Below are 14,350 nucleotides of genomic sequence, written 5' to 3'. Positions count from 1 at the left end.
TAAATGCCAAGTCGTATTATTGCTCTTGGATAATGGCATATTTTCTCTGCAGCTTTCCACATACTGAAGTATGGGCGAAGGACCCTAGAATAGGATGCAATGGAACCAAAGGTGGAAATTAGCAGAACACAAATTGCAAACTGAGATATAAGACCACCACCTTTTCCACCAGAACATTTGGGGTAATTTTGTTTTCTATTACATAGCAGAATGATTTGTAGAGGAGTTTCATGTAACTAACAATTTCATCTACAGAAATCTCAGGCATGTGTTTGTTCCAAGAATGGTTTTATGCAGATATTTCACAAGAATACATCATGTAGATTATTTTACACATCAGAATCACATCCTGAGGAAAATAGTGCAACGATGTGCTGTCTTAATTAACAGCACATAAACTGTAACCAGTGCCTTTCGAGCAATTCATAAAGCAGTCAACTGTTAACTACTGCCTAGCTATTTTGCCAGCAGCATGTCACACACACACTATTAGTATAGAACCAGTGTTCAGTCCTCTCTTCCCTAGTCAACTGGGTTTCAAGAACTCTTTAGTCTTACATTAATTATACACATTATAAATGTGTACTGAGGTGTAGCAAAGTGTCCAAATAACTTATTTGATGTAGATGGCACATTATAACAAGAGACTGAGGTTTTTTTCCCCAACACACACACTGATTCATCTATCTGCTTATTTTAGCTGGTGTTAAAATATATCAGCCACCACTAACTTTACCGCCATAATATGTAGCATCTGGTATTTGTTCTTCATGTACTCCAGCAAGGAAGGGCTTGAGGCTTTAGCTATAATGGACATCTTACCGCAAGGTGCTGAGAAGCCATTGGCCTCAGGGGGCTTGAGGACATTTGTCATCCATTGGATCAGACTCAAACATATGAGCTTTAAAAACTTTCTGGCAACAGTAAGTTAAAACCCCTTGTGGGTGTCTAACAACCAGGCTAGAAATCTTCATAATAAAATCTTAGCAAAACAGAAATTTAAGATTATGTGAAACTTCAGATTGTTGTTTCAGAGTAACAGCCGTGTTAGTCTGTATTCGCAAAAAAAAGAAAAGGAGTACTTGTGGCACCTTAAGAGACTAACCAATTTATTTGAGCATTTGATGCTCAAATAAATTGGTTAGTCTCTTAAGGTGCCACAAGTACTCCTTTTCTTTTTTTTCAGATTGTTGGTACATTTCAGATGGGCAGAGGAAGACATGCAAAGTACAAAATTACAGGAACACTATCACCTTCCTGCCTATTCCGTGAAAGGTTCTGTGGTGCTGCATTTGTTTTAAGGCCGTAGGTGATTGAGTTTGGCTTTGTCATCTTTCCTGAAACACTGAATTGCAACTGTTGGTTTTTCACACTATGGTTGAAACTACATGAGATACAAATTACAAACACATTTCTCATTTGAGGATTTTGTTTTCACTCTGGCAGACTGAGAAGCTTGCAAGTTAAAGCTTTTTCCTTTTCAAGAGACACACAACAGTCTATATTTACAGCACTATACAATCTGAGCAGCATTGTTCTGGTTGGCACTAGCCAAAAATTAGAATTACAAACTAATTTCACATTCAGTGTTTATTTATTTGAAATACAAATGAAAACGTGTGCCCAGATCTTGCCTGAAGTTCTACTCAGATTGTTTTAAAAAAATACAGAACATTATTTCATTGTCTGACAATTAAAAAGCCCTGTTTAAAATAATAAACAGAATTTTCAGTAGCCCGTCAAAACAAGTGACATTTTACTGCTGCAACTTCTGCCAAGGAGAAGTACCTTCTCAAGTAACAGATATTATACAATCAGTTACTTCTCATCATAAAATGTTCTTTTATTTATAGGATGATTTAAAAAAACAATTTTACGGTAAGTTTTCATAATGAAAGGAATAAAAATCATGAAAAAATTTAAACTGAGTCAGAGACACAAATTCCATGCTTATTGGAAAGTTGGTTCTGATCATCATCATCACCACACTTAAAGGAAGACACCTAGGCAAAGGGGAACCTTCGATGAAAGACTGCTCCATTAGGAAGACACAGCATTTGGAATTCTGGAGTGCAGTTTTAAAAACTGAGTCAAAATGTTGAATGTTAAGCATTAAAATGACAAAAAATTTAAAAGCGATTTGAAATGTTAGGGGCCATGAACATACACACACAATTCGTTTTCTAGGTATCTATTCATGATATTTATAAACGAGTGGCTTGTTGCGTAAAAAGAAATTTGATTGATATTTGGACAGATGTGCTAGAATAAATGAAGACCATGATTATTCAACAATTACTATCTCAGCATATTCATAGAGTTGAATTTAAACCTGTATTTCCTAATAGAGCCTCCCCGTACTCCTACAGCTATCGATAATTGTGGCTGACATTTCAAAAAAAGAATAGGAATCGTTTAAAATGTTACAGATCGCTTCAGTGTTAACTGAATGGCATAAAAAGGTGGTAAGAAATGAGAGCCCTGGATTGCTCTGTATATTGGGACTTATCACCCAACTACAAGACACTTTTAAATTCTTTTTTTTCCTTCCTTGTCCCAAGAAAATTTTAAATCTACACATTTGCAGCAGAGATAATGTGGTGGCACGGGCTTTTTAACAGAAACATCTTTTGAAGTGGCTGTTTAAAGCATTCTCAGCTGTAACTCATGAATGAATGGGCATATTTGAAACAATATTTTGTGCTTGTTACATTTGGTGTTTGTTTTCATTTTGTTTTTTAAAAGATTAAAAATAAATTGGCCCATTATCAAAAAAGAGTGACCACCTTTTCAGACACCAGATTGTAGTTACATCCAAGCAATGTGGCTTTTTCCAAGATCTGTTTGAGAACAGAGGCTGAAGACTGAATGCAAAGGGGAAAAAAAACACAAATGTGGAGAAAACTAATCTATGCACATGTTTTCTATTGTCTGTGATTTAAGTCTTCTCCGAGTAGCACCACCTTGAAAGATTTTATGTGGCCTAATGAAACTCCACAAATTCTTCCAGAGTTCTGGGGATCTGCTTTTGGTAGCTTATGTTATAGATCCGTACTGCACGGGCAGCCAGGCACTTGAGGCTCAGCTTCATTTGAGTTTTAAGGAGTATTTCAGACACCCCAGTTGTACTTTTATCAAGAGGAGTCTTCTTCTGCTTATTTGTCATGTCTGTATGAGCACCAGCCTCCACCAGACTAATGATAATCGAATGCAAAGTCAAAAAATCACTGATGGGTCTGTTGTACTGGACAATGATGTGAAGTGCACTGTTTCCTTCGCTGTCCACAGCATTCACTTCAGCACCACAGTCTAACAGGAGCTTGGTGACAAGTGCATTTGGAAAGCTGCAGACGTCATTTGTGTGGAAGTCATCTACTGGTGTACTGGAGTTGACAGCATGATGCAGCAAACTGGACCCATCCCGAGTTCTGGGATCAAGATTAATCAAGTTATATATCTGCTTGTTGATTCGAGATTGCTCTTCTTCACTGCACTGAGTCTTGGTTGAGATGCACACCAAATACAAGAAGGTAAAAATATTGCATTCGTAGTTGTCCATGGCTGTGTGGATGTCAGTGTCTTGGTTGCTTTTAATCCTGGACATTCCTTGTTCTATTTCCAAGACACTACACCTCAAAACACTTTCTATGTCCTTGGCTTTAACAGGCTCATTCAAGTGTATCATCTGAGAGAAGACTTGAGCAAACCTCAAGAGATCCTTATGGGTATTCCTATTACCTTTCTGCCGCAAATGCAATGCATGAAGCCATAGTTTGATACACTGTTCAAACTCCATGTTATCTGCATAAACAGCCCCACGATAAATAATAGGATGCGAAACATCTATATTGTCCGAGCCCAAAATTCGTTCACGCACTATGAGGCCTTCCATGTGAAGGGCATCTCTGTCCTGCCGAATAGATTCTAATTCCTGAGGAGTTCTGCATTCAGTTCTGTTTCCATAAGCTTCGATTTGTGGAAGAACCTCTTTCTCAATGATGTTCTCACTGTCTCTGTACCTCTCCAGCATTGCTAAATATAAATAGTGATAAGTCTTCATTATATCATAATTTTCCCTGTCATTTGCGAACGATGCACCCAGAAGTTCCAAAGCTTCAATTCTACTTTTTCTGTCACAATCCGCATGAGCAAGAAGAAGTTCAACTACATCTGCCTTACAGCTCTCAGCAGCTACTTTTAATGGAGTCATTCCATGGCCATTCACCATCATTGCAGATTTCCATTTGACCAGCTCTCTGACAATCTCTAAATGGCCAGCTTCAGCTGCGAAGTGTAATGCCGTAGCACCACAATGTGCCTTGGCATTGGGATCAGCATGTTGTTCTAAGAGATATCTCACCACATCTGTGTGCCCCTTGTAAGCTGCAATCATAAGGCAAGTGTTGTCATACTTGTTGGCAATACTGATGTTAGCATTATTTTCCACCAGGTATTTCACTATGTCCAGTCTGCCATCAAAGCATGCAGCCCGCAGCGGAGTTGAATTGGTCACAGTAGTGTGGTTCACATTGGCTCCATGACTAACTAGCAGTTTGACAACTTCAAAGTGTCCGGCTCCTGCTGCACACCAGAGAGCTGTGGCTCCATCAATGACATAACTACAAATGTAAAGACAAAAGACAGGCAGTTAAACTGCTGCACTTTGTAACAGATGTGAGTAGTCTGCAAGAAGCATGTTACCAATATCCCAAGTTTATATTCAACACAGGCAGATATTTTAGAGCCACTCCCTTTTTATACTTGAAGATATTTATCAGCAGAGCCAAGACAAAATAAGGCAATTAGCAAGTGCACAGATGTCCTGAAGAAAAAAAGTTAGAGAGAGAGATTTTCGAAGCAGTGCCAGGGATCGAGCCACATGACCCCATTAATATTAACAGACTCGCCTCTGTTGCTTTGAAAATTTCCTCTAGGGCTTTATTCCACTGGCCCACCCGGTCCCAAGAAGCAGAACTAGAAAAAGGAGAATTATTGTCTTCTGTGATAAACTGACATGCAGGAAAGGAAGGCGAACCTACAGATCATGGAATTACAAAAGGAGAATAAAATTCAGACTTAAAAAGAGAATGTCTGATGTTTTCTCCACTTCACTAGGCCACTGGAATGGCACTGGAACGTGGAAACGTTTATATTGCAGCAATATGGATGCAAACAGTATCTCAGACTTCACTGGGAAACCAAACCATGGCAAAAGGACAAAACCATCTTTCATTTCAGTTTGTAGACCTGCGCAGGCATTTTCCAGAGTTAAAACTGAATAATAAAACACCAACGTGATCTAATAATTATGCTGCAAATGCACATAAATAACTTTGCGAGAATACTCATGTGTATTTGCATGCTCAAGTGCTCAGATGACACCCAAAGGGACAAGCTTCAGAGTTTTGGTCTAAAGACAGTTCTTAGGGCTAGATTCTGATATCGTTACTCAGCATGAGCAGTTTCTTACTCCACAAACAGCCTCTCTGAAATCAATGGAGCTACTTTTGTAACAAGATGTGAGGAAGGATTTCAAGCCCTGGCCCTACAACCAAATGTCTTGTTCATGAACAGAGGTGCTTTCCTGGCGCACCAGGGGGACACATACACAACACAAGAATTTGGGGAGTAGACAAGTGGGTGTTATGAGCCAGGCTTCCTTAGTTTGCACTTTGGCAGGGATTACAGGCACTATCAGACTCCCTAGCACAACTTGGCAGTCAGGCTCACAAGAATGATGGGAGATATAGTGAGCACAAACAGTAAATGCACAGCAAACCCCCCACGCCCTAGCCTGGCTATCCTCATGCAGAGAGGCATGAGAGGAAGTTTAAACAGGCGGTGAATCAAAATGACGTATCCCTGAATCTGTGCAAGGAAGAAGTGAAAGGGCGCAGCCATCCCATAAACACACAGTGATGTAGAGAAGAAGAGACTCCTCAATCCAACAGCAGAGTGGTGATAACAGCCCTTCCCAGGGTGGATAAAAATCAATGTTTTTTTTTAAATTTAAAAAAAAAAAATCCGTTTTTAATTTAAATCAGATTTTTTTGATAAAATGCTTTTTGAGGAAAAAACAATCTAAAGATACAGTAGTTTTAATTAAGATACATTATAGCTCAAAAATATCTCATTATGGAATAGGGATTATAAATTCTAATTCTATAGTATGAGACCATATATTCATGCAACGTTTAAGAAAAGTTTTGTAAATGAGTTCCAATAGTTCATGGATTAGGGGCCCAATCTTATGTAATTCCAGGGGCTTCTGTATAGATCATTTAGGTTAATCTTTCTATCTAACCAATGGGACTCATTGCTAAATCTAGAAGATACCATCAGAGATGCTTAGTTTTGCAGTTCTCAAACTGTGGATTTGTGTCTCCAGAAATAACATGCTTGTTAACAGCAAAAATGTTTTAAAATAAATAAATAGAGAGAGAGGTGAGAAAAAACAGACCTTGACCCTATCGTCCCTCTTCAAATTTGTGTGTACAGAGTCAATCCCTTACCTCTCTCTAAAAGTGAAAAGTTTCAAAAAGTTCAATGAATAGAAGATTTTTGGGGGCGGAATAGATCTGGACAAGGAGAAGAAGTCTGGAGATAAATGTGAAAAAGGAGGGACAGGCAGTAGAAACAAAAGGAGGAGTGCTAGGCAGAGACGGGCTCCACCTAACGAAGAGAGGGAAGAGCATCTTCGCAAGCAGGCTGGCTAACCTAGTGAGGAGGGCTTTAAACTAGGTTCACCAGGGGAAGGAGACCAAAGCCCTGAGGTAAGTGGGGAAGTGGGATACCGGGAGAAAGCACGAACAGGAGCGCGCGAAAAGGCAGGAGTCCTGCCTCATACTGAGAAAGAGGGACAATCAGCGAGTTATCTCAAATGCCTATACACAAATGCAAGAAGCCTGGGAAACAAGCAGGGAGAACTGAAAGTCCTGGCACAGTCAAGGGATAACTCACATGACTGGTTTCAGAGTAGCAGCCGTGTTAGTCTGTATTCGCAAAAAGGAGTACTAGTGGCACCTTAGAGACTAACCAATTTATTTGAGCATAAGCTTCCGTGAAGCATCCGATGAAGTGAGCTGTAGCTCACAAAAGCTTATGCTCAAATAAATTGGTTACTCTCTAAGGTGCCACTAGTACTCCTTTTCACATGACTGGAGTACTGTCAAGGATGGATATAAACTGTTCAGGAAGGACAGGCAGGGCAGAAAAGGTGGAGGAGTTGCATTGTATGTAAGGGAGCAGTATGACTGCTCAGAGCTCCGGTATGAAACTGCAGAAAACCTGAGAGTCTCTGGATTAAAGTTTAGAAGTGTGAGCAACAAGGGTGATGTCGTGGTGGGAGTCTGCTATAGACCACCGGACCAGGGGGATGAGGTGGACGAGGCTTTCTTCCGGCATCTCATGGAAGTTACTAGATCGCAGGCCCTGGTTCTCATGGGAGACTTCAATCATCCTGATATCTGCTGGGAGAGCAATAAAGCGGTGCACAGACAATCCAGGATGTTTTTGGAAAGTGAAGGGGACAATTTCCTGGTGCAAGTGTGGAGGAACCAACTAGGGGCAGAGCTCTTCTTGACCTGCTGCTCACAAACCGGGAAGAATTAGTAGGGGAAGCAAAAGTGGATGGGAACCTTGGAGGCAGTGACCATGGGATGGTCGAGTTCAGGATCCTGACACAGGGAAGAAAGGAGAGCAGCAGAATACGGACCCTGGACTTCAGAAAAGCAGACTGACTCCCTCAGGGAACAGATGGGCAGGATCCCCTAGGAAAATAACATGAGGGGGAAAGGAGTCCAGGAGAGTTGGCTGTATTTTAAAGAATCCTTATTGAGGTTACAAGGACAAACCATCCCGATGTGTAGAAAGAACAGTAAATATGGCAGGCGACCAGCTTGGCTTAACAGTGAAATCCTTGCTGATCTTAAACACAAAAAAGAAGCTTACAAGAAGTGGAAGATTGAACAAATGACCAGGGAAGAGTATAAAAATATTGCTCGGGCATGCAGGAGTGAAATCAGGAAGGCCAAATCACACCTGGAGTTGCAGCTAGCAAGAGATGTTAACAGTAACCAGAAGGGTTTCTTCAGGTATGTTAGCAACAAGAAGAAAGTCAAGGAAAGTGTGGGCCCCTTACTGAATGAGGGAGGCAACCTAGTGACAGAGGATGTGGAAAAAGCTAATGTACTCAATGCTTTTTTTGCCTCTGTCTTCACGAACAAGGTCAGCTCCCAGACTACTGCACTGGGCAGCACAGCATGGGGAGGAGGTGACCAGCCCTCTGTGGAGAAAGAAGTGGTTCGGGACTATTTAGAAAAGCTGGATGAGCACAAGTCCATGGGGCCAGATGCGCTGCATCCGAGAGCGCTAAAGGAGTTGGCGGATGTGATTGCAGAGCCATTGGCCATTATCTTTGAAAATTCATGGCGATTGGGGGAAGTCCCGGACAACTGGAAAAAAGCTAATGTAGTGCCCATCTTTAAAAAAGGGAAGGAGGAGGATCCTGGGAACTACAGGCCAGTGAGCCTCACCTCAGTCCCTGGAAAAATCATGGAGCAGGTCCTCAAGGAATCAATTCTGAAGCACTTAGACGAGAGGAAAGTGATCAGGCACAGTCAGCATGGATTCACCAAGGGCAAGTCATGCCTGACTAATCTAATTGCCTTCTATGATGAGATAACTGGCTCTGTGGATGAGGGGAAAGCAGTGGATGTGTTGTTCCTTGACTTTAGCAAAGCTTTTGACACCGTCTCCCACAGTATTCTTGCCAGCAAGTTAAAGAAGTATGTGCTGGATCAATGGACTATAAGGTGGATAGAAAGTTGGCTAGATTGTCGGGCTCAACGGGTAGTGATTAATGGCTCCATGTCTAGTTGACAGCCGTTATCAAGTGGAGTGCCCCAAGGGTCGGTCCTCAGGCCGGTTTTGTTCAATATCTTCATAAATGATCTGGAGGATGGCGTGGACTGCATCCTCAGCAAGTTTGCAGATGACACTAAACTGGGAGGAGTGGTAGATATGCTGGAGGGTAGGGATAGGATACAGAGGGACCTAGACAAATTAGAGGATTGGGCCAAAAGAAATCTGATGAGGTTCAACAAGGACAAGTGCAGAGTCCTGCACTTAGGACGGAAGAATCCCATGCACCTCTACAGACTAGGGACCGAATGGCTTGGCAGCAGTTCTGCAGAAAAGGACCTAGGGGTTACAGTGGACAAGAAGCCGGATATGAGTCAACAGTGTGCCCTTGTTGTCAAGAAAGCCAATGGCATTTTGGGATGTATAAGTAGGGGCACTGCCAGCAGATTGAGGGACGTGACCGTTCCCCTCTAGTCGACATTGGTGAGGCCTCATCTGGAGTAGTGTGTCAAGTTTTGGGCCCCACACTACAAGAAGGATGTGGAAAAATTGGAAAGAGTCCAGTGGAGAGCAACAAAAATGATTAGGGGTCTAGAACACATGACTTATGAGGAGAGGCTGAGGGAGCTGGGATTGTTTAGCCTGCAGAAGAGAAGAATGAGGGGGGATTTGATAGCTGCTTTCAACTACCTGAAAGGGGGTTCCAAAGAGGATGGATCTAGACTGTTCTCAGTGGTAGCAGATGACAGAACAAGGAGTAATGGTCTCAAGTTATAGTGGGGGAGGTTTAGGTTGGATATTAGGAAAAACTTTTTCACTAGGAGGATGGTGAAACACTGGAATGCGTTACCTATGGAGGTGGTGGAATCTCCTTCCTTAGTTTTTAATGTCAGGCTTGACAAAGCCCTGGCTGGGATGATTTAGTTGGGGATCGGTCCTGCTTTGAGCAGGGGGTTGGAGTAGATGACCTCCTGAGGTCCCTTCCAACCCTGATATTCTATGATTCTATGAAAAGTGAAACTGTTTGAGCAGCATATTCCAGAATAAAAAAATTCTGAGGTCTTTCTGAGCGTAGCCTTCATTGATTTGAGATCTACCATACCATTCTCTCACTAGAAGGGAAAACCTATAATGGCAGCAGGCCATAAAAGAGACCCAGTTTGGGTCTCATCTATCTCTGAGTTGTGAAGAATATGTATGAAGGTTATAACAACCAACAAGAATGCACTTTTATGTAGAAATCCATGATTAAATCGAGTCTTCCTGACTAGTGATTTGATTTAAATCATTATTTAAAACAATTTGATTTAAATCAAATCCACCCTGGCCCTTCCAAACATTGACTGGGAGCAGGAGTCCCTTCTCCACCTCAAAAACAGGAGAGACCCCCCCACACACACACCTCCACTCTACTCATTCTCAAGGAATTTTACTTTGAAAAGAACGATAAAAAAGAAGCATTCTTGGGTTCAGCCTCTCTCCCTCAGTGCCACAGAGAGGAATTACTCTTAGCTTCTCTGCTGGGCTGGTGGAACGGCCTAGATATAGTACCTACAGGCCATCAGTGGACAGCCAGATGCAAGTCAGCAGCCAGTACCCATTATGTTCTCTCCCCCTCTCTTCCTGTATCTGAAATAAGCTCTTCCTTTGCATACAGGCAGCATAAAGAAAGCAAATCTGTGAAGCCTGAGTTTTCTCTTAAGGCAACTTTAGCTTTATGGATACGGTTGGGCAGGAGATTTCAGCTTTTTTATTTTAAGAGCCATTTATGGGTGCACACATGTTGGAACACACTAGAACAACATTGCAACAAGAAGTTTTAAGAACAAGGGCGGTAACAAAGGTGAAGAAAGGACGATTCACTCAAGAACACAGAATCAAGACATTCTGAGAGGTAACCTTGGTTGATTACAAGTGTTATTCATAATCTAGTAAAATTTCAGCATATCGTATTAATTCCATGCTAAACTAAAATACATCAGTGCTATGGTTCTAAAAAGCTGAGGAACTAAGATTCATTTAGAAAGAGGCCTCAGGCAATAGCTCTGTCCACACTGCACAAAACAAATCCATTTACAAATATGATTTAACACACAGCTATAACTGCATAAACATGTTTAAATAATCCACTTTAACAATAGAATCAGAGCAACCACAATACTCCTCTGATGAGCTCTGAAACCCATAGACTCTTGGGTCAGGTAACGTCGTTTTCTATAAACCAGGTAGTTGAGCAGCCAAGAATTTTAGCTTACTTTTGAGAAAAGTTTCTTCTGCACCTGCAGTCTGTATGCACTTAGCTTGCTGGTGTACTGCTGTAAAGTCCACAACTATCTCAGTCTAAATCATAAGATTACTCTGTATTCCCAACTAAGGAAGAGTAAAATGGCTGACAAGATGCAGGAACTGAGTTTGTGGGAACTCTAGCTCCTTATACAACCTTGTCCAGAATGCTCCATACCTCAAGACTAAATTCTTGTGGCCCCAGCATTCAGAGTTAAAGTAACCTTTTAAAAAAATAAATTACCATCACGTAAAATCTGAATGTCCAAATTAGAAATAAAACTTCATTAAAATGTAGATATCAATGAGGCCAAAAAAACCATCTCCCATGCCTTTAAACAGCCAGAGTAAGCAAGGTAGAGGGGAATTTGTGCTTTCACTGGAGGTTTTCAAAGCACTTTTAAAATATTTAAGTCTCACAAAATCCCTGTATGATACATATACAACCAAAAGGGTCCTTTTTCTGATAACTAATTACATTTGGGCTGAGAAGGGACCTACAGCATATTACAAATGCAGCTATAGCATCTCATGCTGTGATCCTGTCACATCCCAAAAGCTAAGCAAGGCCAACTGTTGGTGATTGTGAGATCCAGCTGCTGCAGGAAGTGATGGTGATGTTTCAATTTTGGCAGTTCTCTTTCCAGTGAAGTATTAAACTGGTACCACAGCATTTGTCAGAGGGTGCTGAGCTGCTGGGGACATGTCTTGCAAGAGAAGGAAAACTGACCCTTTGTGACCAGAATGATCCCATAGCACAACTTCCAAGAACAAAATTATTAACCAGAGTGTTTTGGCTAAATCCCAGCTCAGGTGATTACACTGTCTCTCCCAAAACTCCCCATGCAGTTTCAGTTGAATAGAGTACTTTTCTCCCCTTCCTGTCCTACACTGTTGTGTGCAGTTGAGCACCCCCTTCAGAGAATACTGCACTTTAGTGTTGGAGAAGTGATGTCTCCTGTATGGTTTATATAATACAGTAGTTTGTAAAAGGTTTTGGGATGAAATGTACTATACAAAAGACTAATACCATTTTGTGGAGTAATTTAGAGAGGAATCACTGTCTACCTTATCTAGAACCAGAGGCATTAAAATTATATCTAGAGCATCTGAAAAGGAGGATGGTTACATACAAGTAGAGCATCCATGTGGCTCACACCTTCCCTCTCTGAGGGCATGTCCTAAAGCTCCATGTGACCCATGGTAGCAGTGATGTCACAGAATAATACATTCTGGTAAATCCTGAAAAACAGCCACTTGCCCAAGGCAGAAGCAGAGTTTTCCCGGGGGAGTTGTGGCTAGCCCATTAGATTCTGTAGAAGGTAAGACTTTCTTCAAACAAAAAAAATACATGCTTTGCCCACGTAGTTGGGAAGATAGCCTTGCAAATATGAACTGAGGGAATGACGACTCCCTGAGTCGACACACAACTCCTGGAGCACTGCCACTGTTAATAGCTTTCCCAGCAGAATACGGGTGGGGGCGGGGGGGAACCCTAGTTAGTTTCACAGCCACTATTCCGAACCTGGTAGGAAAGTGCTGTGTGTTCCCCATAATCACACAGAGAGGTTATGTCTACAGTAGAAACATTACAGGGGTACAGTTGCATCACTTGTAGTACAGATGCTTACTACAGTGATGGAAAGGTTCTTCCGTTGCTGTAGTAAATCCATCTGTCCAAGAGGCGATAGCTAAGTCAACAGAATTCTTCTGTCGACTGGTGTCTGCAGTGGGCATTAGATCAACTTAATCACAGTGCAGAGGGCGTGAAAATTTTCACAGGTAGGTAAGACAATCTAACTTTGTTGTGCAGACCAGCCCAGAGTCTACTTAGCAAGATCTTTCAGCGTATGTTTCTGAGATAGCTCACTTTTCATCCTGGCTTTGCCATTCCCCTTTGAAAGAGGTAGGAGTAAAAGACATCAGCATCGTGTACGTACCCATCGAAGCGGACCGTGCCAGTCTGATGGGTCTGCACCCGGTAATGTTCTAGCAGCAAGCGCACCACCTTGGCATGACCGTTACGGGCTGCGATGATAAGGGGCGTGGAGCGCTGACCACCCTGCTGGCTGACGTAGCTCAGCAAGTACCTGATGTCATTCTCGGAGCGGTTGAGCAGCAGGGCAGCCAGGGTCAGCACTCTCCCTTCACTGGCCGCCTTGTACACATAGCCGGCCAGGCCTTCCATGGCCTTCTCCTCCTCCCAACTTCTCCTCCTGCTGCCACCGCCACCTTCAGGCCTGCCAGCTGCAGCTGGTGCCAAGGCCAGGGAAGTCTCTTCCTCCTCCGTCCTGAATCGGTCCACGGCGGGGGGCACATGCGGGCAGGCCCTGACCAGAGCCCAGCTGGCCCCCTCAGGGTCAGCACCAGCGCAGGCTGACCCACGTTTCCACCACTACCCACAGCCCCCAGGACGCCCTGTCAGTGCCACATTCTCCAGCCCCTCAGAGTGCCACGTGCCATGGCGGGCGGGCAGCCGAGGGCAACCACCGCTGTGGGGCTCGGCGCCCACTCCCCCCGACAGGGCCACGGGGGCTGGGGGGCAAGGAGCCCCCCCAGGAAAGCTCCCCAGGTGGGGCTTGGTGGGGGAGGGACCCAGGAGGGTGGCGAGGGGGCGGGAACCCCCCGTTCGCTACAGGCCCCCAGAGAAGGCCTGGGGGAGGCAGGGACCCAGGAAGGGCGGGGGGTCCGGCCCTTCCCCTCGCTACGGCGCCCCGACCTCACTACGGGTACCCGGAGGGACCCTGGATGGGGGACAGAGACTCGGAGAGCGGGAGCTCCCAGGAGTGACAGGGTGGAGCCCCACCCTCCCAGCTACGGATCCCCGCAAGGGCCAGCAGCCGCGACTCTCTCAGGGTGTCCTGGGCCGCTCCCCTCCCCCGCCCGCGCTCCTTCTAGGCCGCTGAGATTCCGGAAACAAAAGCGGAAGTGCCCGCGTCCTCCGCGGAATCCATCCCGGCCGGGAAACCGCGACCCGAGCAGAACCGTTCCGGGGAGCGGGCCCGCGGCAGGACCTGGGACTGGCGGACAGTGGGAGGGAGGGGTGGCTCCCCCATTCGGCCCCATCCAGCAGCCCTGGCCCCTCCCCAGCACAGGGCCATGGCCCCCCACGGCGGGGTCCCACAGTCAAGCTAGACAAGACAAATAGAGTTGGAGGGAGACTAGAGGCAAAAGGACTTGCCCGGGGCAAGAGTAACAGAGCTAG

General features: G+C 44.0%; 1 protein-coding gene across 1 annotated transcript; it reads right to left on the bottom strand.

Moving 5' to 3' along the window:
* Positions 1–1,160: 1,160 nt before the first annotated feature.
* On the bottom strand, positions 1,161–14,024 carry FEM1B (fem-1 homolog B). The gene is made up of 2 exons (XM_077828350.1): positions 13,086–14,024; positions 1,161–4,619 (listed from the first exon to the last, which is right to left on the bottom strand). Exons 1-2 carry the CDS (start codon positions 13,331–13,333, stop codon positions 2,984–2,986), a joined length of 1,884 nt encoding a protein of 627 aa, XP_077684476.1. The 5' UTR covers positions 13,334–14,024; the 3' UTR covers positions 1,161–2,983.
* Between the last annotated feature and the right edge of the window lie 326 nt (positions 14,025–14,350).

Source organism: Eretmochelys imbricata, chromosome 10, assembly GCF_965152235.1.
Source record: "Eretmochelys imbricata isolate rEreImb1 chromosome 10, rEreImb1.hap1, whole genome shotgun sequence".
Lineage (NCBI taxonomy): Eukaryota > Metazoa > Chordata > Testudines > Cheloniidae > Eretmochelys > Eretmochelys imbricata.
Note: the sequence above shows the minus strand (reverse complement) of the source record. Positions and strands in the feature narration are given on the sequence as shown.

Coding starts and splice junctions, on each gene's coding strand:
- FEM1B (XM_077828350.1), bottom strand. CDS start 13,333: ATGGAAGGCCTGGCCGGCTATGTGTACAAGGCGGCCAGTGAAGGGAGA. Junction 4,620..13,085: donor GGCACGGTCCGCTTCGATGG/GTACGTACACGA, acceptor TTACATTTGTAG/TTATGTCATTGATGGAGCCA.